Source organism: Ipomoea nil, unplaced genomic scaffold (assembly GCF_001879475.1).
Source record: "Ipomoea nil cultivar Tokyo-kokei standard unplaced genomic scaffold, Asagao_1.1 scaffold1936, whole genome shotgun sequence".
Taxonomy (NCBI): Eukaryota; Viridiplantae; Streptophyta; class Magnoliopsida; order Solanales; family Convolvulaceae; genus Ipomoea; species Ipomoea nil.
This window is the reverse complement of record NW_017618364.1, coordinates 2,112,624-2,138,561: the sequence shown is the minus strand read 5'-3', so window position 1 is coordinate 2,138,561 and position 25,938 is coordinate 2,112,624. Positions and strand designations below refer to the sequence as shown.

At 39.1% G+C, this 25,938-nt stretch overlaps 2 protein-coding genes across 2 annotated transcripts in view; both read left to right on the top strand.

The window, feature by feature from the left end:
- Nucleotides 1-25,938, top strand: part of LOC109146702 (TMV resistance protein N-like) — a 79,304-nt gene that overhangs the window by 27,037 nt on the left and 26,329 nt on the right. The window lies entirely within an intron of this gene.
- LOC109146705 (TMV resistance protein N-like) lies at nucleotides 1,907-7,456 on the top strand. The gene is made up of 6 exons (XM_019294360.1): nucleotides 1,907-2,543; nucleotides 3,656-4,781; nucleotides 4,910-5,185; nucleotides 5,288-6,508; nucleotides 6,587-7,200; nucleotides 7,341-7,456. The coding sequence occupies exons 1-5, from the start codon at nucleotides 2,032-2,034 to the stop codon at nucleotides 7,193-7,195; spliced, it is 3,744 nt and encodes a 1,247-aa protein (XP_019149905.1). The 5' UTR covers nucleotides 1,907-2,031; the 3' UTR covers nucleotides 7,196-7,200; nucleotides 7,341-7,456.

Sequence of the window (25,938 nt, the reverse complement as noted above, 5' to 3'; positions counted from 1 at the left end):
ATGGTGGACGAAGCAACGCTCGAGTCAACGAATTAACCAAATGATTTTTCGTTTTTTTTTAAACGTGAATTGATCGTTTTGCCCACATGAATAAATAATTAAAAATGCTTTACCTTTTTCCGACAACATTTGACCGAGAAGACCAAATGTGTTAAAAATTATATAGTTACAGAACTAAATTGTTAGTTTTTAAATCGAGACATCAATCATCACAGGACCAAAAATGTAATTTTCTCTAATTCAAATTTACTTTAAAAATTATCACAATTTTACATCACTTAAAAAAAAAAAGTATTTTCTTTAATTAACAAAAATATATATTCTTTTCACAATTGTTCTATCCTATCAATAAGCTAAGGAAGGAGGTATGTCAAAGATTCTCATTTTGAAGACATGCCTAGCTCTCTTCTTTTATGGGGGTTTTCATCTAAAGGAACCAAGAACAGATAGAATTGTTGATGCCACCGCACCAAGAAAGAAGCAGGGAAAATTATAAATTAATTTTAAATATTAAAAATAACAAAAAAAAAATTAAAGGGAAAATGGTTAATCTCTCGAACTTTATGTAAAAAAATGTAATTAGACTTATGAATTTTAATAAGTTACAACTAAACACATTAACTGACTTATTTAATTAAACCAAATAATAGTCGATTACCTAAAGGTAACTAGTAAAATTTAAATGTAATAAATCAGTTAAATTTTTTAACAAAATGACAAAGAAGCTGACCATGACTTCTCCATCAGATTGGATGAAGAAACCAAACCAGCTTCTTCGCCTAGCTAGTTGGATGACAATTATTCTGTCAATGGAAAAGTTGACAATTCTATTTTGAGAACCTTAAAATTATATTCTTTCAAAAGGCTGAGCCTCAACCCTAAGGGCCCCCAAACCTTAAAATTATATTAAACTGAGGAATAGTCAAGGAGTTTTTTTTTTTTTTTGGAAAAAAAAAAAAGAGTTTGATCATTGTAGAACAAGTAATTATTAATTGAATGTTGTTCTGGATTCTTGTATTAAAAAGTCTAGCCACATTCTTCGTCATTGCTTTTAATTAATTGCTTTATGTTGAAAAGTTTTTAGTACTAGCCCCACTCTCCACTATGTTAATTTTGTTGGAAGCTAGGTGACATTGTGATAATGACAATATGTTGTATATTATAGTAGATTTTTTTTAAAAGTAATTTAGTTTTACATTTTTACTACTTATAATAAAGTATGCTATATTACAAATTAAAAAAAAAAAACAATTAATTTAACTCATTACAGTGACATATTAAAGTTTAGAGTGGGTATCTTAAGATATAGGAGTAGCATTTTAATAATGCCTAATTAAATTATATATTACCTTAACTTTATTTTTAATTTTATAATCATTAAATTTGAAGCATGTGACATTTATAAATTTTTATGCAATATGGAATAATTCATGTTTCATGACATGCAAATATTCGAAAAACTTTGGTATTATATAAAAATTTGAATAAAAATAGTTCATATTACATAACCATTTGAATTATGTAAATTTTAAAATTATAAAAAAAACAATTAAATTTGAAAAAAAAATTACATGTGACACTTTTAAAACAATTAAGCTAGTAGTACGTAGTTACTAACTTTTAAAATTTCAATTTTAAACAAACTTATTAATTAGGTATCTCAAAATGTCAAATATAATAGAGCTGCGCTTATAATGTTTAGTGCTGGTTTGTTCAATTTGATTTCTTAGTTTAGTGTTTTTATCTTCTTTTATTTATACTTCAAATGTGACACTAATATAAGGAAAAAAGCATGAGCACTTAACATGATTGATGGTAAATAGGTGGGGTCTAGGAAAAGGATGCATTATATGTGGATGGTCCCGTTATGTAGAATTATTGGGTTGGTACGCTGTAGTGGGAAATTATTAAGAAGACCAATTAAGTCATCGCTGCTGATCTGCTACTATACACGCGTTTTCAAAGTTCTTTAACACAAATCTTTACTTCATAGCTCCAAAGGCATATAGTATACTCAGATTTCGATCGAGTATGGCATCATCATCATCATCTTCATCTTCATCTTCATCTTCATCTTCATCGTATGCTTGCATGACGTATGATGTTTTCTTGAGTTTTAGGGGCGAGACACGAGGATCATTTTCCGATCATCTCTATGCAGATTTAAGGCGAGCTGGGGTTAACATCTTCCGGGATGATGAATCAATCCGGAGAGGAAAGGATATTTCTGTTGAGCTATCTAGAGCCATAGAAGAGTCAAGGATATCCATCATCGTATTCTCCAAAGACTATGCCGGATCCAGATGGTGTCTGAATGAGCTTGTGAAGATCATGGAGTGTAAACAAAAGTTGAATCAGATTGTTTATCCCATATTTTACCATGTTGATCCTTCAGAAGTTGGTAAACATACAAGCACCTTTGGTGATGCATTGGCTCTACACAAACAACGATTTGGGGATCAGAAAGTTAATGAGTGGAAAGATGCGCTCACTGCAGCTGTTAACTTGTCTGGATGGGATTTGCAAACTATGTCAAATGGGTAATCCTAACTCTTTTGATTTCCTTTTATTTTTGGATATTTGCCTGACCTATTTACTCGATCATATAGTAAATTCATATTTTAAACAATAATTGAACGTGAAGAATCTGCATCTTCTAACTGTGCTTTTTAATTAATTTTTATACGGAGTATTAATTTATTGATTATACATAAATATTAAGAGTTAAAACCCAATATAGTCTACGATTATAGTGGTTTTACTTAATTTAGTCCTAAATGACTTTTTGTACTCAATTTAGTCCTCGACGTTGATGGTTTTACACAATTTAGTCCTTTATTAAAAATTTTGTTAGTTAACTGTTAAAAATATGGTCTTAATGATAATTTCTCATCTTTCATCCCAAATGTAAATCTTCGTACGCAAATCCAACTAAAAAAAAAAACTATTTAAAAAAACTTATAGGTAAATATTTTTTTTTTGAATACTATTGACCCTGTTACATGTAGTATCTATTCATATATTTTTCAACCTAGTGAAACCCAACAAGTCAATATCACCCAATAAGTGAATATCGCGCGCCCCCACTCCCATGACCTCCCATTTGAGAGAGTCACTTACATACCGCTTGACCACAAGGTTTTTGGAAGGTAAATATTTATTTATTTAGAATTGAAGTTGATTTGAGCATGAAGATCTCCATTTTTGCATGGAGCTTAATAAGGGGAAGAACAAGGAATAATCCCAAATGGGATAATGATAATAAATTACCATAATAAGGACCTTATTTCTAACATCCAACTAACAGAATTTTTAACAAAAGGATTAAATTGTGTAAAACCATCAAAGTCGAATACTAAATTGAGCACAAAAAGTTATTTAGGATTAAATTGAGTAAAATCACTATAGTCGATGACTATATTGGGCATTAACTCTAAATATTAATTTTTTTTCAAGTTATTGTTATTGACGAATTATATTTGTTGGTTAATTAATATAAAATATTTAATTTTGGCTTAATGTCTGTTGTCGTGTTTTCAATTTGGTTTCTTATTTTTGTGTTTTACGCCTTCCTCTTATTTTTATTTTTTGTTTTTTAAATCAATGTATAGACACAGATTATTTTATACAATAAATTTAAATATTTGATCAGGAATGAGTCAAATTTCATTGAGGTGATTACTAAAGAAGTGCTACGGGTGCTGAATTTTATGCCCATGAATGTTGCAAAGCATCCTATTGGAATTGATTCTCATGTTAGACAAGTACTTAATTTATTACAAATTCAAACAAATGATGGTGTTCGAATGATTGGAATTTTTGGTATGGCTGGTGTTGGGAAATCAACCCTTGCTAAAGCTATATACAATCACTTGACCATGAGTTTTCAAGGGTTTGAAGGTAGTTGTTTTGTTGCAAATATTAGAGAAGAAGTTTCTAATAAGGGACGACACAATGGTCTAGTTGGTTTACAAGAGAAACTTCTTTACAAAACACTCAAGAGAAAGAATTTTGAAATCGATAATGTTGATGAAGGAATAAATTTGATCAAAGCAAGGCTTCGATCCAAAAAGGTTCTTATTGTTCTTGATGACATAGACCACATAAGTCAATTAGATTCATTAGCAGGTCAGCGAAATTGGTTTGGGTCAGGTAGTACAATTATAATAACAACTAGAGATTTTCACTTGTTGAGTGAGCTTGGAACACAAGAGAAGTACAAGGTTAAAACATTAAGCATTGATGATTCCTTGCAACTCTTAAGTTGGCATGCTTTTGGTGTTCCTATAGTATTAGAGGAGTATACTGAAGTATCCAAAATGATAGCAAGTTATACTGGGGGACTTCCATTAGCACTTACCATTATAGGTTCTCATTTGCATGGAAGATCGGTGCAAGAGTGGTTCGAAGATGTTGAGAAATTAAGAAGCAATCCTCGTGACGATATTCAAACAATTCTTGAAATAAGCTATGATGCACTTGATAGTGATACTAAAAACATCTTTCTTGATATTGCTTGTTTTTTTGTTGGGCATGAGAAAAAACACACTGCTATGATATTGGAAGCTTGTGACTTTCATGCTAAAAGTGGAATCAGAAGTTTGATAGAAAGATGTTTGTTAACAATAGATGGAGATGGAAGATTTGAAAAGCTTAAGATGCATGCTTTAGTACGGGATATGGGAAGAGAAATTATTCGAAAGGAATCTCCAAGAAATCCTGGCGAACGAAGTAGATTGGTGGACCCAAATGATATTTTTGATGTTCTACAAGGCAACAAGGTAAAACATTTCATTTAATTTGTACTTGAGTTATTAATCTAGTTCATTTGCTTGTAATACTTAGATTTATTTAAAATATGAAAGATTTTAGAGTATCTAACATATTGCTACATCAAACACTTTTTTAGGGCACAAAAGCAATTGAAGGGATGATCATAAACTCTAACATGTTAAAGAATGTGCCTTTGAGTATGGAAGTATTCACAAGGATGGTAAATTTGCGAATACTCATATTAGATAGTGTGTCTCTTACAGGATCTTTTAAATATTTGTCCAATGAGATTAGGCTTTTAAGGTTGCGTAATTGCCGTTTGAGTCACATACAATCAGATTTTCATTGTGTGAAACTTGTTGTGTTAGACTTGAGCTATAGCAATATCGAAGAATTTCAACCCAATATGCAGGTTAGTATGTCTAATACTTAATTATTTTAACATTGCATATTTTCTAAGAACTTTGACTAAAAAATAGAAATGCATTAAAACCTCTCTATTTTATTTTAACAGCATTTTTTATGCTTGAGGATGTTAAAGCTCAGTTTTTGTGAACAACTTAAGAGTACACCAGACTTTACTGGGGCACAAAGTCTTCAAGAAATATGCTTCGGATGGTGTTCAAATTTGGCAAATGTGCACCCATCAATTGGAAGTTTGGAGAGGCTTGTTAAGTTAGATTTTTGGGGTTGCAAGAAATTGAAGGTGCTTCCAAGTAGCATTTGTAAGTTAAAATCTCTTGAGGGGTTAGTTTTACATGGTTGCAAGAACCTGAGGGAGCTTCCAATTGACATTGGAAAATTAGAGCAACTAAGAACATTAGATGCTAGAGAAGCTGGTATCTCACATTTACCCATTTCTTTTGGATGTTTGAGAAGTCTATTGTCACTGAATCTGAGAGTGCTTGTGGGTTCAGTAGCTGTTGATTTTTTTCCATCTTCAACTGTGAATTTATGCTCATTGGAAACTCTGACTGTGAGTTTGAACAAATCACAGCAGCAAGTAAATCTTCCAATTGCTCTTGGGAGTTTGACCTCATTGACAGATTTAGAGTTATCAGGAATTTGGTATCTTGAAAACCTATCGTTGGACCTTTGTCATCTCTCCAATTTGAGAAAGCTCGTCCTCACGGATTTGCAAAATCTTAGACAACTTTTAAAACTTCCACCTAGTTTGAAGGATCTTATTGCATACGATTGCGAGTCATTAGAAAAAATTGCAGATATATCCAACTTAAGAAGACTTGAAAGTTTGAGTATTGTGCACTGCAAAAGTTTGGTTGAGCTTTCAGGCTTAGAGAGTGTTGAATCCTTACAACAGCTCAAAATAGCACATCACAAAGCTCTCACTATCCCTTATAACTATTTGCTAGAATGCCTACAAATAATCGATCTTGGAAGTTTGACCTCATTGAAATCTTTAGATTTATCGGGGTGTGGCTATCATCTTCAAAGCTTACCCTTCAGCCTTTCTCATCTTTCTAATTTGAAACGTCTCAAATTGAATGATTGGCAAAATCTAAGAGCATTGCTACAACTTCCTCTTAGTTTGGAGCATCTCTCTGCAGAAAACTGTGTGTCATTGGAAAAAATAGAAAACTTGAAAAGACTGGAATGGTTGTATATTCGCAATTGCAAAAGTTTGGTTGAGCTTCCAAGATGGGAGAGTCTTGAATGTGTTGATATAACAAATTGCAGTGGTTTGAGAATTCCTTCGATTGAAAATTGGTTCCAGGTTTGTTAAGTTATGTTCCCCTTCCTCATCTTTATCTGATTTGGTTATATAATAATGATGATGATGATGATGATGTAGGCACGTTCTGAAGGTAATACTGTCCAGATTTCGCTAAATGTCGGCAGAGGTTATGTATGTTGCAGGATTCCAAGACTTTTGGGGCATACACCCATTAACATCATTAATAGTGGTTTTGATGGTAATGAGGAGTTTGATGGAGTTGGTGTTAGTGTGAGAAGCAAAACCAATGTTGCTCATTTGATGGTAAAGGAACGTCAGAAGTATAATTTCTTTAAGGAAAAAGAATTTGAGGTGGAAACAATTAGGGGGATTGGAGAAGTATTGGAGGTGTATGCTCATTTCCATCCACCTCTGCAGAAGAAGAAGAAGATGCAGCAGCTTTATTGTTTATTTGAATTACATAGAAACTCAGATGGAGAAGTGCGTTTCTTTCCATCCACAAGAGGCTTTCTACAAATTGATATTGATGGAACAACAGAAAATGAAATTAGATTAATGGGCATACAAGAAAGTGATGATTCTTCAGCAAGTAATGTAGAAGAAGAAGAAGAAGAAGAAGAAGAAGAAGAGCAGAAGAATTATGGTTGGAGAAGAAGATGTTGCAGCAGCATCATTCCAGAGTTTGTCCTTAAATGTTTTTGTTGGGATGAAGATAATGGATGCTGAAGAAGGTGAGAGAGGATGCTGATCAGATTACCATCCTCTGCTATCATCTCATCTATGGGCAGCTAGCTAGCTAGTTTTGTTTGTGTTGATATATAGTTACAATTTAACTTGATCAAAGTAGTTTGAAATGCTTGGTTTTTTGCAGGCACTGGTATTGGAAGTGCATGTAGTTTGGAGAAGACACAACAGAACAGAAGATAGATAATGTTGCAGCATATATTAATTTGGGAGTTTAATTTCTCCTTTAACTGTTTTTCTTGGCATATGATGTGCATGAAGTTAGTTTAGCTACTTTATCCAACAAAACAGACATAAATTAAGAATAAGAAGAAGCGAAAAATGGTGAGAGTGGATCGACGCACATTTCCATCCATCCTCTACACCTACTATACTTTCTGTATTTCAAATACATATATTGAAATAGTCAGAGACTTAATTTCTGCAATTTCATCAATTTCAATACTTCAAACTTTGAAAATGCATCTTGAATAATTACAAAGTACAATCGATGATATGTAAAAGTATACTTAAGAGAAATAATGCACTTCACATATTACTGGATACACTTTGTTTATTGATCATTGCACTTTGTAGTGTTGATCATTGAGTGGTGGTTCGCATATGGTAAGAGCAAGATTCTTTCATATTATTTATGAATAAACCAATTACGGATTATATTTTAAAATTATTTCTCAAATAGGATTTGTTTCATTTTTTAATTAGATGTTGTCAATCATGATTTGCTTTTAAAATGTAGCAAAAAATAATTGAGTTTCATAAAGTATATCTATCTGATTAACAAAATTAAACTTGCTGATTCATATTATAATTAAGCCGCAGTTGGCTCTCGACAAGTATGGATTCAAGCATTCATATCAATGGCGCCCATTCTGATCTGCAGTCAACGTTGTTACCAGTAGCAGAAAACAAGTTAATAAGATAAAGAAAACTCAAACCAACCATAATTGAGGTTTTAATTTATTCCTGTCATTACATTATTATTATTATTATAAAGAGATCAGATGAGAAGCTCTCTGTTCTGATTTTTAATTGCTCTCCTGTCCATGTCTCATTGAAGCTAAGTCACAAATGGATGCAACAATGGATGATCAAAACACAATTAAGGAGGATTGAAGACAGGACTAACCTCACAGATTTCATTTCATTTTCATTTCGTACTAAGTAAGACTCAATATCCAACCTCAAACTCCTATATATCTCCACTTTAATTTGAAGAACATTTAGAAGAGATCAATCTCTAACTGAAGTACAACCGTTCGGGCCGATAATGGAGCTAAGGAAAGCTGAGGAAATTAGATTGAGAAAGGCATTCATGGGGATGGAGTTCTATGCAAAGCTTAGAATGGAGTTACAGCCGCGGTGGGATAAGAACTCTGCCGTGGCGCTATGGGCAAGAACTACCACTTGCGGCCCACTAGCAAACCTTCTCCCTGTTTCTCGTCCTCTTCGCGAATCCCGTCGGAAAAATCGGGTCGAAACTAGTGAAGTCGCTAGCTCTCTCGGAGCTGGTTAAGGACCACGACCGGCGGATGAACCATAAGAACCTGTGGCCGCTCCTCTCAAGCACCGTTGCGATTTGATGTATTTGTGGCGCCTCGAACCCTCCCTGGCTTCTGAAAGAGAGGAACACCTGATAAGTGCTAAAATGTTCATATTTTTACCTTGCATTTAAGTTTATTTTCCTTGTTATTTGTTATAATTTTGCGCAAAGTATCCCTCATTTGATTCATTTGTGTGTTTGTATAATTCTTGATAAATTAGATGAATTGAATGATTTTTTGGACATTTCAGATGCATTTAGAGTCAAATGGGAGCAATTGAGAAGCTATATGAAGATTGGAGCAACACCTTTTAGAGAGACAAATTATGTTATGTTTAGTGGTCTTGGTCATTTGGACAAACAAAGGCAAAAGTGGAGCAAAAGAGCAAGAAGTTGAAATTCCGATACAAACTGTCCACTGTTCGATATTTTGGTCATATCTCTGCATAGGAATGTCCAAATCAAGTGAGTGTTATGTCATTGGAAAGCTAACTTGAAGGGCTACAACTTTGATGAAGATCACAAACGTTAATTCAAAGATTTTGAGGACAAACAATTGCCTAGAAGGTGAACACAGTGCACAGAATCAACCGTACGTGACCACTGGGCAGTGTGCCCTGCATTTCTGGCCATGGGTGTGGCCACACCAGTGTCAGGAGCGCAGCGTGCCCCATCGGGAGTGTGCTTCCCACGTGGCCGCTGCGGCGCTTTAGAGTGGTGACCACTCTGAAATGGGTTTGTATTTTCTTTTGTGGTCGTTATATAGCAACGCCCGCCTAATTTAACATCTTCATTTTTTTTTGGTTAAAACATTTATAATTAAAATTTTATATTAATTTTGATTTGTTTAATTTAAATTTTTAAATATAATAAAAATAATAATTGTAATTATAATTTTATAATGATAATAAATAAAGAAATAATTAAAATATAGTGGAGTAAAATAGTGGGTTCACAAAAATTAAGAAAAACCTAAACGAGTTCTACTACATGTATTCTTTAATTTTACTCCTTAAATTTTACTCCCTGATGTGGCGGATTCTGATAAACTATTTTTTGAGTAATTCACATGTACTCCCATTTTCTACTCCCATTTTGTACCCCTATGATTTGGCATGCTTTGATTGCTCAATTTTATAGGGGGCCATGATGTTTATTCATTTCTTTTTTTTCTTCCTCCAATCAAATTTGAACACAAGTGGGAGTAAAAGTACGGAGTATGTTTTTGAGAGTACATGTAGCATTTTTGCTATTTTTTTCATGTGGGTCCCAATACAAGTGTCTACATCAAAGTTTTGTGTGTGTGGGAGTACACGTAGTATTTTCCAACCTAAACTAAAAGCATCCACAATGGTTGATCATTATTATTATTTTTTTTTGTGGTTTTTGAGCAGTTTTTGTAAGTGTGATTAGAAAAGAGAATATATATGGGATGAGAGAGGAAAAACATAAAGCAAAACTAATTTTAAAAAATAATAATAATAATAACGTAATAACTGTCAGACACGCCTTATGCGCCCGCTGGGTGCGGTGGTGACGCTCACGCAAGCACTGGCGGGGTGGAATTTTTTTTTCAATGGGTCTCACATTTCTGAAATAACTCCTCATTTGCAGATGATCTCAAACCTTCTCTCTCCAATTTGTTAACTCCTCATGAGGATCGCAAGTTGGGGAGTATAGTATAGCTTACAGGTTCATATTTTTGAATTTGTGTCCTTCATAATTTGTTATCAGTTTCATCAACCATTCTTGTTTGTAAGTGATTATTATAGAGCTGGATTTGAAATGCTTGGTTTTTTGCAAGCACTTGAGAGTTTCTTTCTTGCTAAGTTGCCACATACAGGGATATTGTGATCAGATCCTGCGGAACTACAAAAAGTTCCATTGTAAGGCCCGCGGGAAGCTGTGTACACTAGTACAGAAACAATCATTCGCGTCCAAAGTTAAGGCTAATTCGCATTCAAAGTAGCTGGGACGCAGATGTCGGGGACGCTGATTGTATAAACAATCAGCGTCCAAAGTAGCTTTGGACGCGCAAAATGATTATTCGCGTCCAAAGTTCAGTGTTTATTTATTTTTAAAAAAATACTATACGCGTCCAAAGTATCTGAACTTTGGACGCGTATAGTAAAAAAAATTTTAAAAAAACATTTTTTTTTTATAAAACTACCAATATTTTCCTGTACATCCCAGCATAACTCTTAAATAATATATTTCAACATTAATCAATTTAAGATGTATACTACACACCAATTCTATCAACTAAAACACACCAATCTAAAATTTCAATTCTAATAACATTTTACTACAAATAAACTACAAATTCTAAATGTTAACAATTAAAATAAATTACTTAAAGATGTAATATTGTGATAACCTTTATCAACCACATAACATATCCTCATGCTCAAAGCAAGAAAAATGTCCTGGGAATCCAAACAATCACAGAAGTTCAATACCCAAAATCAATGTAAAACTAAGGCCTAAAAGCTGAAATTCACACAAACAACAAGAAAACAAACACTTGGGACTACTTTACCTCTTGCAAGACAAAGAGTACCCAGCCAAAAGCTTTATCAGCTTCAGGGTCCTTCTTCATTAATCCATCTAGGAGCTATCTTTTTCAGAAGTTCCTAACAAACATATAAAGGCAAGTATAGATGCAAATAAGGCGACTGCCTACAATATTTGCTTAGCATCCCTAGTGAACTCAAAAGAAAATGATTAGAGTTAATACTACCCAAGGTCCCTCGAGCTAATGGTTGTTGTTGCAGCGGATATCTCTTTCTGCCATTCCTGTATTTCCTTTTCACAATCTTCTGATTTGGATTTCCACGCTACACAAAAAGAGGACTTATAATCACTGTGTGATAACGCCCCATGAAAACATCTCCCAAGATCCTGCAATGATTGGACTGCAGAACAAGTGTGGAGTAGGAGAAGACACAACAAGAAGTGTGAGAGTGGATCGATGCAAATTTCCATCCATCCTCTACACCTACTATACTTTACATATTTTGAAGTAGTCAGAGACTTCCTGCAATTCCATCAATTTCAATATTTCAAACTTTGAAAGTATGTGCATCTTGAATAATTACAAAGTGCATTATTGGATGATATGTACGTAAAAGTATACTTAAGAGAAATGCACTTTACATATAGTATTGATCAGTACACTTTACAATCGTTAAGATCAATTTACAGTTTTTACGTGAGCGGTGGTTTGCATATGTTAAGAGCAAGATTGTTTCATACTCCGTATTATTTATGAATAAACTAATTATATCTTAAAATTATTTCTTAAATAAGATTTGTTTTATTTTTTAGATGTTGTCAATCATGCTTTTAAAATGTAGCAAAAAATAATTGAGTCTCATAAAGTATATATGATTAACAAAATTAAACTTGCGGATTCATATTATAAGCTGCAGTTGGCTCTCGAACAGGGCCGGATTTTAGGCTGTGCAAGCTGGGCTACCGCACAGGGCCCCCATATTTTAGAGGGCCCCCAAATTTTAGAGGGTTCAATATTTAATTTTTACCTAGCTAGTTTAGAAATAAAAACTAAAAGTTTTTAATTAAATTTAAAATGCTTTATAGAGGAATGGTAAGAACATGTGTTTATTATATTTTAATTTGGAGGTCAGAGGTTCGAAACTTAGGTCCAATATTTAATTTGTACCTAGCTAGTTTGGAAATAAAAACTTGTTGCTCTAACTTTGAATCTCACTTTTTTTTAATTATTATTATTACTATTATTGTTATACTTGTAATTTATTTCATAATATGTTTTTTGTTTTTTCTTCCCTTTTTTTTTTAAAAATCCTTTTTGCATTGCGAGTTTGCGCACACCACTATTATTATTATTATTATTATTATTATTATTATTATTATTATTATTACATAATATGTTTTTTGTTTTTTTTTTTATTTGCGCACATCAACATTTTACCACATTATTATTATTATTATTATTATTATTATTATTATTATTATTATTATTATTATTATTATTATTATTATTATTATTACAAAATACGGTATTGATTTTAAAGATTGTGATTTTAGTAGGATCTCATTTATTTACCAGAGCGGGGCTATCAAAATCTAAAAATCGGTCCTGCTCTCGAAAGTAAGGATTCAAGCATTCCATGTACTGCCACGTCATTGTTTTGGCGGGAAAGCAGCGACTAATAAGAGCATCCACACTTGTGCATATTATGGGGAGATTTCAGTATTAATTCTTCTCAATGGAGATAATAACAAATGTGGGGTGGGGATAATTGTGGAGATATTCATTCTGCAAATGAAGGGAGAATGACAGAAAAAGAAGAAAGAGAAAGAAAAGAAAAAAGGGCTGACGCGCACAGCAGCCCGCCCACACGGGTGCGTCAGGCGCGCCTGACAGGTTTTTATTTTTTTTATTTTTTTTATTTTTTTTATTTTTTCGTTTGTTTTTTAATTTTGGTTTTTTATTTTTTTTTTCTCCCTTCCCCACATTCTCTCTCCTAATCACTCTTACATTATCCCCATATTCTTCCCAACTAATGTGGATGCTCTAAGGGGGTTGAAGTTCCACTATTCTGATCTGCAGTCAACGTTGTTACCAGTGGCAGAAAACAAGTTAATAAGAGAAAAAAAAACTCAAACTCAAAACTCAAGTTCTCTGTTCCGAGTTTAATTGCTCTCCTGTCTATGTCTCATTGAAGCTAAGTAACATATGGATGCAACAATGGCTGATCAAAACACAACTAAGGAGGATTGAAGACAAGACTAACATCACAGATTTCATTTTCATGTTGTACTGCTCCGAGAGTCGGTTGGTGATGTCTTCCTTCCCTGCGTACTCCTTTTGAGGTTCGAGCATCGGTCCGACGGTGTAAAGTGTAAACCAGGGGAAAATTCGGGTGGGATTCCAATGCTTTCACAGCGTATGGTTCCAATTCTGGTAACATTTTTATGATCATTCCCTTTGTTTCTCTCAACTTCTTGCAATGTTCGACAAATATTTTGTAACCTTTATAGATGAACGCAAACGTGGGCACAACTCTAGCCCGAACCAGCAGTCAAAGGTGGAAACCACCGAGTTCGCGTCCGGCAACGTGTATTCTTGGTTTCAACGGTAAACTTAGGGATTTCGTTCTTGATACAGGACAACGCAAGCCAAAAGGAAGATAACGAAAGAGCTTTGAATTGAAACAAACTTAAGAAGGTTAATATATCTCTCTATGCTGTTACTGCTAACAGAAAGAGGATATATATACAAAACATAAGTACTTAGCTACATAAATGACAGAGGTAAATATAACAAGGCTCAAGATAGACACATTAATATAAAAGAAAGTTCCAATACATTCTTGTTCATCTTTCCCATGCATGCTCGTTCATCTCCCCGAGGAATTTATATTTGCTGTCCTTCATCATTTTCCCCCACCGAAAGAGAACTCAACCTCGAGTTAACAACACTCGGGTACAACGGAGTATCATTAGCATGAAACTTGAAAATATCTGCCACGTTGAAAGTCCTAGAAATTTTCCATTCATTCGGCAAGTCGATGATATATGCGTTATCATTAATTTTCTGTGTAATTTTGTATGGGCCATACTTCTTTGGACTCAATTTATGAAAAGTGCCAGTAGGGAAGCGTTCTTTGCGAAGATAAACCATAACATTGTCTCCAATATTAAAGACTTGCTTCTTGCGTTTCCTATCTGCAGCTGCTTTATACTTAGCATTGGAAGATTCCAATTTGGCCTTGACTTCTTCCTGGATGGTTGTAATCTGTTCAGCCAAAGCTTCAGCATTGTTGTGACCTTGTTTTGGCCTAGGCAGTTGAAGGAGATCCACAGCATGATTAGGCACCTTTGTGTAAACGACTGAAAAGGGAGTACGTCCAATTGAAGTATGGAGAGAACTATTGTATGCAAACTCTGCTTGTGCCAAAGCAAAATCCCCTTGTTTGACATTTCCACTACACACACTGTAACACCCCGTGTTACGGCCCCTAAAATCATTTAATCAGTAACCCAAGAGAAAGAATAAATTATAATTAATTAGGGAAAAAGGCCCACCATAGTCCATGGGCCCTCATGTATAAACCCCAACCCCTAAACCCAATCCTTAGTTCCAAAAGGAATAGAATTAGCGAGCCTATAATATTAGTTCCTTATTGGGACTCCTAAATGTATAAATAGAGGACTTAAGAGGCACCTAGAATCCCCCCACAAGATTAACGCCCCACCACCCCAGAAAGAGCTCCAAGAATCCCCTTAGGAGAAATCAAGAAAGCAAGGAAGCTTAAAGAAAGATCCTTCATAGCCAAGGGATTAATTAAGGCTAAGAGGTAACCCATGTCTCAACAAAACCTATTTTCATAGCTATGATTTCCCCTTAGGGTTTCCCCCGTATGATTGTGAATGGCGAATTACTATGATTATTATTGATGTTGATTTAATGATTCCATGGGGAATCTTGATAATCTTGATATTGGGAATTTCTTGATAATTGCGATGTTCTTGATGATTAATTGGGATTCTTGATGATTATGTGTTGTTCTTGATGATTATGATGTTCTTGATGATTAATTGCTATCCTTGATGATTATGTGTTGTTCCTACCGAATCTTGCAATTGGAAGACGAATCGTATTCTTGCTGATATAAAAGTGATTAGAACCCTAGGTTGTACCGCATGCTTTGATTCTTGGATTATCGGGTGGGAAATCGCATGTTTGGGTGTTGATTATGATTAGAAAAGCATGTTAGGTTATGTGCCGTTCGTCTATCGTATTTGATCCGTTAATTGTCTATGTGTTGTCGTTAATTACATTGAAAAGTGTCTAAGCATGGTTTCGGGTTCCACAACGGTTCCCGGGGCGAAAAGTGATGAAAAGAGTCAGTGGGGGGTAGGTGGGGGTAGGGGACCCGCCACCTACCCGCGGCAATCTCGGGTAGCTCCGGCAGCGGGCAGCCGGCGGGCGGGCAGCTGCCCGCCGGGCACCCGCTGCCCGGAACAGTGACAGCCGGCGGGTGGACCCCCACCCACCGGCTACCCGCTGGAATCTCACCCCACCCGGGACCTCGGCTTCCCCGTTTGATGTTTCCCCGATCCCTGTGGTGTCCCAACGGACCCCGTTTGTCGTGCCTATGTCTAGTTTGATGTTTCGGGTACCGTTCGTAGGTTTATGAGTCTATTATATTGCATGCTAGTTGAATTGGTATCTTGTTGACCTAGGTGGAAGAAGTATGAACCCCTTAGGACTATTCTTAGTATGTGATGGATCATGCATAGGTTTGTTATACGCTTTATCCCCCTTCCCGATGTGTAACGTGGGTTGTATGTGCTTGCTATGTGTTATGTGTGTGTGCTACCCCAATTCGGTTGCGATCGGATTGGTCATCCTGAGCTGCGGTTCAGAAGCTGGCTGCGGTCAGATTGGTATTCCTGGCTGCGGTCAGATGACATTCTCTTGGGCTGCGGTCCACCGTTTGGTTGCGATCAAACGTTTCTATACGAGCTGCGGTTCGTCCTTTATCCTGGCTGCGGTCAGATGACACTCTCTTGGGCTGCGGTCCACTGTTTGGTTGCGATCAAACATTATGATGAGCTGCGGTTCATCGGTCGGTTGCGATCGACCTCCCCGTGTTGCGATACGGGGCATGGTGCTGCGGGGCTGTGTCAGAGCTATATGCGCTGACCCTCATGTATGGGCATGCGATCGGTCCCGTGGCGCCAACAATGTGCGTTATGTGTGTGATATGGACGAGTTGTGACTATAAGTGCCTTGAGATGTGACTATGGGTTCGTATCGGGGTTTGTTTATGATGGGATTATGATTACCGTTTATGCCTTGTCGTAACTGCTTTATCTATTGTGAAATGCTTATGCTTGCTATGTCTACTGCTGGTGTCTAGCCTTAACTGTTTAGTCATTCCCGGTTTTAAAAGCTAGAGTTCGTAGGATATATCTTCATGCTCAAAATGGTTTTCGTATATCTATATATATTGCTATATGTATTGTATTTCAACGCGTTAGAGTGGGTTACCAGCATCTCTCGCTGAACAGATATATTTGGCTTTCAGGCACAGAGGATTAGAGCACTGGAGCGCGCTAGAACTGGAGCGTAGAAGTAGTATAGTTTCCCTTTCGGCCTGCGTGCCATGTTATGCATTTATATTTCGGAGGATAGTAGTTAGACAGCCTGTGCACCTGGGTTCTCTAGCCCAGGTGTGGCATAGCACCCCGTACACTTATGTTACGCTTTGGGATTTAATGAGATGTTACCTTATTTATATAAGTTTTAAATGTCTTGAAAATCTGGGGTGTTACAGTTGGTATCAGAGCCTAAGTTTGACCCTAGGAAAAGACTCTTAAGACCGGACTTTAGGACATTAGGCTTGAGCTCTAAGTACCTAGGAACATAGGACTCAGGAATCTTAGGACGCGCGGTAAGATTGTGAAACCTACACATAACTTCCATACACGTTGCCCTTCCCCATTCTAAAACCCTTCCCCACTTATCACTTCACCAGAAGTGCGTCGAACTCTAACTTAACATTCTTATAAACACTGACCAGAAAGACGATATCATGGCACCGAACAGAAGGCAATCAAGGACTCCGGAACCCGCCACCAACGACCCCTTGACCCAAACCCTACAGCAACTAATACAAGTCGCGCAGGCGTTAAGCGACGCGGCCCTTCGCAACGCCATACCCCTACCGCCTCCGGTCAATACAAACTCTGACGTCGCTCGACAAGTCTCGAATCACCGACCACCCACGTTCTTCGGAGAGGAGGACCCCGCAGTCCTGGAAGAATGGATTCGGACTCTTGACAAGATTCTAGGGGTAGTAGAATGCCCAGAGGAGCGTCGTGTAGAAATAGCCTCGTTCTACTTCAGACACGAGGCCGACCTCTGGTGGATCCACGAAGGACCCACCCATCGACAAGAACCAGGGTTCAACTGGGAAAGCCTCAAGGCACGATTACGTGAACGGTTCTACCCAACCCACATAAAAGCATCCATGTATGAAGAGTTCCTCCATCTAAAGCAAGGAACGGGCACCGTCGTGGAGTACCATAAACGATTCCTCGAACTGGCGCGCTTCGCACTCGAACTTGTCCCCACCGAGGTGACCAAGGTAGAAAAATTCGTATTGGGCCTCAACTTCGAAGCCCGGAAGGCGCTAGTAGTAAGTAGGCCCCGGACCCTCAACGAGGCTTACGTCAGTGCCGCGAACCTCTATCGGATCCAACTACTTCAACGCGGAGCTCAGGAACAAATGCGAAGAAGGAACACCGGGAGTGGGGCACCACTGATGAAAAGAACAAGGAACGACATCGGCACAAGATCAAACAACCCGACTAACCCAAGACCGCCCCCGGGAAGCAACGAAGCGAACCCAAGAAACTTTCCTTGCCCGAGATGCAACAAAAGTCACAGAGGCAAGGACTGCACATGCAACCCCTGGCGATGCTTCAACTGCGGGGAGGAAGGACAGAAGGCCTTCCAATGCACTCGGCCCCAAAGACCGCGTCCCACCACCACGGGCCAACATGGGGGTACCGGTCACCAAGGGGGCTACGGCGCTCCCGGAAAAGTATTCGTCATGAGCCAAACGCAAGCCGACCTCGGAAACGAAGAAGGCCTAGAAGGGGAAAACCCAAACCCTGAAGACGAGGACCATACGGACCCCGCCGAAGAAAACCCCGAAAGCGAATTCTGTCTTGGTTAAGCCATCACCCCCTTGTAACCGCCCCCTGTATCGTATAGACCACTTATTTAGTTTAATTACTTCGAGAGCATTATGTCTACTTAGCTTAACTACTTAGAAAGTATTATGAATAAAGATTCCTTTCGTTCAAATTCCGATTCCACTACGAGAGTAAAACACAAGTTAAACCATCAACCCCAACCCTCCCCCACTAAAAGACAAAATAAGGAAAAAGACAAAGGAGGGCCACACCACCAAGAAATGCCTAATGTTACCAATGGGAATTAAACTCTAGACCTCCCACTTATAAGGCTAAGTTCTTAACCACTAACCCATGTGTGTTTCTTGAAACCCTAAGGGGGATAACCCCTTGTTAAATCCCTCCAAGTCCCTAAAACCCACAAAACCCCCAAATCAAAAACCCTTCTTCTTCCTCCTTCCTTTTCTTCTTCCCCACACCTTCCCTTCTCCCCTCTCACTCACCCCGCCATCACGCCCAAGGAGAACGGCGACCCACCCGACGCCACCACCAACAGTCCCCCGCCGTCGTCCGCCAGCCCCGCACCACCGCATCGCACGCCGCCGCTGCCGCCCGGAGGAGCCTCGACGCCAACACCGCCCGTCGCCTACCCGGACGCCGCCCACTGCCGCACGCCACATACGCCACCCCCACACCGTCTCACCTTCCACCGAGCCACCACCTAAACCCCCGCCCCGCCGTCGCCGCCCTCGAGAGGAGCACGTCGCCGGAAAAGGGCTCGCCGGAGAACCTGCCGGAAAACTCGCCGGAAAAACCACCGTCGTCTCGCCGGAAACATCACCGGAAAACACCACCACCAAGCATGCCGAAGAAGCCCCTCAGAATCCGCACCCCGGAATGGAACAACGCCGATTACACCGTGATCGGAGGTAAAAGTCTTGAACCCGACCAATTCTCTCCGGAATTGGTCGATATGCTCAAACACCAAGGGCTTTTAGATACTTACCTCGCCATCAAAGGGGACACATACCCCGAATTGGTGAAAGAATTCTACCAACACCTTGTGGCCACCAAACGGGGCGACAAAGTAGAAGTGACCACCAAGGTCCGTGGCAAGGAAATTGTGCTTTCCGAAGGCCGGTTAGCCAAGCTCTTGAAATTGACCACCACGGGTGTGTCTAACTATGAACGAAAGGGGTGGATTGATACCCAAACTACGGGATACTAAGACTATCTCGGGTACTTACTCGGGAAAGAAGACGGGTTCACCTCGGCCACTCGACCCAACCGAAAGTGGCTATCGGCGGAGCAAAAGATATTGGTCATGATTATAACCGATAGCCTCTTGCCCACCAATAACAAGAGCAAGGATGTGGGGAGCTTGGAGTGCACCTTTGCGTATCTCCTAAAACATAAAATCAAGTTCAACCTGCCGGCACTCATGCTAAAGCACATAGAGTTCTGCAAAACAAACAACCGGCTTAGCCTACCTTACGGGATGATCCTAAGTTGGATCATGGAGAAAAAGGGGGTAGACCTAAGCCACACCGAAGTCAAGACCGCCAATGGCATGGTTTTCAATGCCCAAAACCTCCGCCGCAACGACATCTACTACATCGAAGGAGGGCACTATCTCACCCTCGAAGAAGTTTGCCAAAAACCCGATGAGGAACGTAGGGAATTGGTTGATCGGTTGGACATCTCCAACAAAAAGCTCAAGCGGGCCATGCAAGATTGCGGAGGCACGGAAGAAGATGAAGGACAAGAGGAGGAAGACGGGCCTAACCCGTCAGTACACCCACAGCCAGGAGGGAACCCGAGGGGACAAGACGAGGGTTCAGTCAACGAACGCATACTCGCACAGCTCGACCGACAGAATCAAATCATGGAAGAAGGGTTCTCATCCCTGATCCGCACCACACACGCACTCGACCAAAGGGTAGCAGCGATCGAGGCCACTTTGGGCACTCGCGGTGCACCCAGTTCCAGCGCAGGAAACCGAGGTACAACCGAAAACTTCCCTATCACAACACCATCAAAAGTTCAGCCTACCCCAAGCCAAGACAAATGTAAGGCCGCAACCCTAAACAGGAGGCCGAGCTACGAGGTGTCTAGGGGTGAAAGGGTGGACTATAACACCGAGCTTCGGGGACAAAGCCCCTTGTAAGGGGGGGAGAGTGTAACACCCCGTGTTACGGCCCCTAAAATCATTTAATCAATTAATCAGTAACCCAAGAGAAAGAATAAATTATAATTAATTAGGGAAAAAGGCCCACCATAGTCCATGGGCCCTCATGTATAAACCCCAACCCCTAAACCCAATCCTTAGTTCCAAAAGGAATAGAATTAGCGAGCCTATAATATTAGTTCCTTATTGGGACTCCTAAATGTATAAATAGAGGACTTAAGAGGCACCTAGAATCCCCCCACAAGATTAACGCCCCACCACCCCAGAAAGAGCTCCAAGAATCCCCTTAGGAGAAATCAAGAAAGCAAGGAAGCTTAAAGAAAGATCCTTCATAGCCAAGGGATTAATTAAGGCTAAGAGGTAACCCATGTCTCAACAAAACCTATTTTCATAGCTATGATTTCCCCTTAGGGTTTCCCCCGTATGATTGTGAATGGCGAATTACTATGATTATTATTGATGTTGATTTAATGATTCCATGGGGAATCTTGATAATCTTGATATTGGGAATTTCTTGATAATTGCGATGTTCTTGATGATTAATTGGGATTCTTGATGATTATGTGTTGTTCTTGATGATTATGATGTTCTTGATGATTAATTGCTATCCTTGATGATTATGTGTTGTTCCTACCGAATCTTGCAATTGGAAGACGAATCGTATTCTTGCTGATATAAAAGTGATTAGAACCCTAGGTTGTACCGCATGCTTTGATTCTTGGATTATCGGGTGGGAAATCGCATGTTTGGGTGTTGATTATGATTAGAAAAGCATGTTAGGTTATGTGCCGTTCGTCTATCGTATTTGATCCGTTAATTGTCTATGTGTTGTCGTTAATTACGTTGAAAAGTGTCTAAGCATGGTTTCGGGTTCCACAACGGTTCCCGGGGCGAAAAGTGTTGAAAAGAGTCAGTGGGGGGTAGGTGGGGGTAGGGGACCCGCCACCTACCCGCGGCAATCTCGGGTAGCTCCGGCAGCGGGCAGCCGGCGGGCGGGCAGCTGCCCGCCGGGCACCCGCTACCCGGAGCAGTGACAGCCGGCGGGTGGACCCCCACCCACCGGCTACCCGCTGGAATCTCACCCCACCCGGGACCTCGGCTTCCCCGTTTGATGTTTCCCCGATCCCTGTGGTGTCCCAACGGACCCGGTTTGTCGTGCCTATGTCTAGTTTGATGTTTCGGGTACCGTTCGTAGGTTTATGAGTCTATTATATTGCATGCTAGTTGAATTGGTATCCCGTTGACCTAGGTGGAAGAAGTATGAACCCCTTAGGACTATTCTTAGTATGTGATGGATCACGCATAGGTTTGTTATACGCTTTATCCCCCTTCCCGATGTGTAACGTGGGTTGTATGTGCTTGCTATGTGTTATGTGTGTGTGCTACCCCAATTCGGTTGCGATCGGATTGGTCATCCTGAGCTGCGGTCAGATTGGTATTCCTGGCTGCGGTCAGATGACATTCTCTTGGGCTGCAGTCCACCGTTTCGTTGCGATCAAACGTTTCTATACGAGCTGCGGTTCGTCCTTTATCCTGGCTGCGGTCAGATGACACTCTCTTGGGCTGCGGTCCACTGTTTGGTTGCGATCAAACATTATGATGAGCTGCGGTTCATCGGTTGGTTGCGATCGACCTCCCCGTATTGCGATACGGGGCATGGTGTTGCGGGGCTGTGTCAGAGCTATATGCGCTGACCCTCATGTATGGGCGTGCGATCGGTCCCGTGGCGCCAACAATGTGCGTTATGTGTGTGATATGGACGAGTTGTGACTATAAGTGCCTTGAGATGTGACTATGGGTTCGTATCGGGGTTTGTTTATGATGGGATTATGATTACCGTTTATGCCTTGTCGTAACTGCTTTATCTATTGTGAAATGCTTATGCTTGCTATGTCTACTGCTGGTGTCTAGCCGTAACTGTTGAGTCATTCCCGGTTTTAAAAGCTAGAGTTCGTAGGATATATCTTCATGCTCAAAATGGTTTTCGTATATCTATATATATTGCTATATGTATTGTATTTCAACGCGTTAGAGTGGGTTACCAGCATCTCTCGCTGAACAGATATATTTGGCTTTCAGGCACAGAGGATTAGAGCACTGGAGCGCGCTAGAACTGGAGCGTAGAAGTAGTATAGTTTCCCTTTCGGCCTGTGTGCCATGTTATGCATTTATATTTCGGAGGATAGTAGTTAGACAGCCTGTGCACCTGGGTTCTCTAGCCCAGGTGTGGCATAGCACCCCGTACACTTTTGTTACGCTTTGGGATTTAATGAGATGTTACCTTATTTATATAAGTTTTAAATGTCTTGAAAATCTGGGGTGTTACACACACAGCGTATCAAATTACCCAAGGAACGATTGATGACTTCGGTCTGGCCGTCTGTTTGTGGATGGGCTGAACTACTAAACTTTAAGCTTGCATCAAACCTCTTCCACAGGGACATCCAAAAATGAGAGAGAAACTTTGAGTCTTTGTCTGATGTTATGGAGCGTGGAACACCATGTAGTCGGACTATTTCTTGAAAAAAAATTCTTGCTATGTGCACTGCATCAGACGTCTTTTTGCATGGTAGAAAGTGGGCCATTTTTGAGAAACGATCGACCACAACAAACACTGAATCAGCATCTCTTTGGGTCCTTGGCAGCCCAAGAACAAAATCCATAGACAAGTCTTCCCATATTTGCGAATGACCCAGTATTTTGCGAATGACCTTTAGAATCTTGGCAAACAGGACATCGTTTAACAAATAAACCCACGTCTCTTTTTAATTGTGGCCAAAAGAAACGTTCTTCAACACTGGCTATGGTTTTATCACGTCCAACATGCCCCCCCAATCCTCCAGCATGTAGGTCTCGTATAAGTTTCTCACGCAAAGATATCCGCGGAATGCACAAGCGCCCACCCTTGAAAAGGTAGCCATCAATAATATGAAAATCCTGGGATGGTTCATAGAGTTGTACTTGTTTCCAAATATCACTGAAATCTCCATCTATCTCATAAAGTGATTTCAATTCTTCAAACCCAATAAGTTCTCCCTGCATAGTAGTTAGCAAGTTTCTTTTTCTACTAAGGGCATCTGCAACTTTATTAGAAGTACCAGACTTGCATGTGTTTAATAATAAAAGTGAATTGTTCAAGGAAAGAAGCCCATCGTGCATGCATCTTGTTCAGGTGTTTTTGGCTTTTAAGGTACTTCAATGCTTCATGATCAGAATATATAATAAACTCACCATGTAGCAAATAGTGTGCCCATGTCTTCAAAGCTCGAACCACAGCATAAAGTTCCTGCTCATAGGTTGACCATGATGTTATCACATCTTTGCTTGTTATTATAGTTATTTTGAATCATCTCAGTATTTAAGTTCTTTAATTTTGCTTATTTAATACATATTTTCCTTGCTATTATCATTTAATTATGGTTCACACTTGTTTTGAATGTTTTACGGTGTTTGTTAGTGTTTTTGAACCATTGTAGGTCAATTCTATGAGCAAGGGAAGTTCAAGGATGAGTTTGGAGCAATTTTGGACAAGTTCGGGGCCTAGAGTACTCGACGCGTCGAAAATTTCCAGAAAATTTGGTGATCGGGACCTGCTGGTCTCGACGCGTCGAGGCTCAGCTCGACGCGTCGAGCGAAGGCGCTGAATTAAAGAATGGGGCGTTGACTTCCATGCAACCTAATACAACATTTATATTCCTAAGGTGGCGCAAGTCTCAAAGCTACAAGATTTCATTCTTTAATATAATTTGGTAACATGTTTCCTAATTAAAATGGCGACAATTTCTAAATTAAATCATTTGAGTCCAATTTTGTACAAGATTCCTATTTCATCTCAACTTTGTACCCACTATAAAATCCCTCCTTCCTCAACCCTAATAAGAGATCGAGAGATTTTTAGAGTTCTTTGTAGACAAGAAAGAGAGAAATCAAGAGGCTCAAGTTGTCTTTGGAAGCAAGGAGGAAGCCAAGGAGATTTGGGAGAATCGCTTGGTTAATTCTTGTACTCTTTTGATGATTTGTAATCCTTTATTCATATTTGCTATGTATAATTTATCCATGCTCGGCTAAATTCTTTAAGGATTTTTGGGTGAATTTGTTTATGAACCTATGTGCCTAGTTCGTTAATTTCTTAATATATTTATGTTTGGTTTTATGATTTGTGTTGCAATCTTGTTTTAATCTGTTGTTGTTGGTAGTTAAAGGCCTAAATTACTAGCTTCACAGTCATGTTTGTGTCACCAATGGGAGTTGGGGCATAAATTAGGGCACACACGATTCCAACTAATGGTTGGTCCTTGGGAAAGGGGAACTTATTAGGGGAAGTTTATTCTAGATTATTGCTCATCGGGAGATGGTAGTAATTAGGAATAATTGAATGCTGATCTTTGATCTTATTGGGTGTTTAAGCCATGGGAGTGGAAATTCACTAGGAATAGAGATTACGGGAGTAATTCGATTCCACTTTGCATTCCCATACAAATCTTAATTCCAAACCAAATATTACAAACGTTAATTGGCACTAGGTGATTAAACATTGTGATCCCAAGATTCATATTTTGCTCTATTGTCTACAAAACCTTGCTACATATTATATTCTGCTTGTTATTTTATGCAATCAATCAACCTTCAAGTTTTGTTCGGACTAGTTTCATATGAGTAACCTAGTAGCTAGTGATTAGTACCCCACCTCTCTGTGGTTCGACAACCCGAATACTCCGGGTATTATTTGTTTGCCCCAAATTACAGCAATCAAATTGGCGCCGTTGACAGGGAGGTGGCGTTACGTACTGACATTAGTGAAAGTCTTACTTTAGGAGTCTGGTCCATTTTTTATTTATTTATTTTATTTGCTAATCCATAACAAGTTCCTTGTTCTTGAGTGTGATTTTGCTTTGAATCTAAGAACTTGGCTTTTTATGCATACACGATCTCTTGGGAAAGAAGGATTATTACCTTTGAATCTTGAGATTGAGAAAAGAGCCAAGTTTCTTAGGAAACAAACTAGGATGGCACAGGTACAAGAAAACCAAGCTGAAGGGAGATCAATGTCTGACTACCTTGCTCCGGATGTTGAGGAGCATGGTAGCATCAATATTCCAAATGTGGAGGCCAATAACTTTGCGATCAATCCGGCCATACTCAGCATGGCTGCGGCAGATCGATTTGGAGGGATGCCCACGGAAGATCCCAATGCTCACGCCACCAAGTTCCTACGACTTTGTGGCACTTTCAAGATAAATGGAGTCACTCAAGATGCTGTCAGACTTAGGTTTTTTCCCTTTACACTGAAGGACAGGG

Excerpts from the sequence above, each read along its gene's own strand:
- LOC109146705 (XM_019294360.1), top strand. The coding sequence starts at position 2,032 with ATGGCATCATCATCATCATCTTCATCTTCATCTTCATCTTCATCTTCA. Across the intron at positions 4,782-4,909 it reads ATGTTCTACAAGGCAACAAG|GGCACAAAAGCAATTGAAGG; the intron begins GTAAAACATTTC and ends ACACTTTTTTAG. Across the intron at positions 6,509-6,586 it reads CGATTGAAAATTGGTTCCAG|GCACGTTCTGAAGGTAATAC; the intron begins GTTTGTTAAGTT and ends ATGATGATGTAG.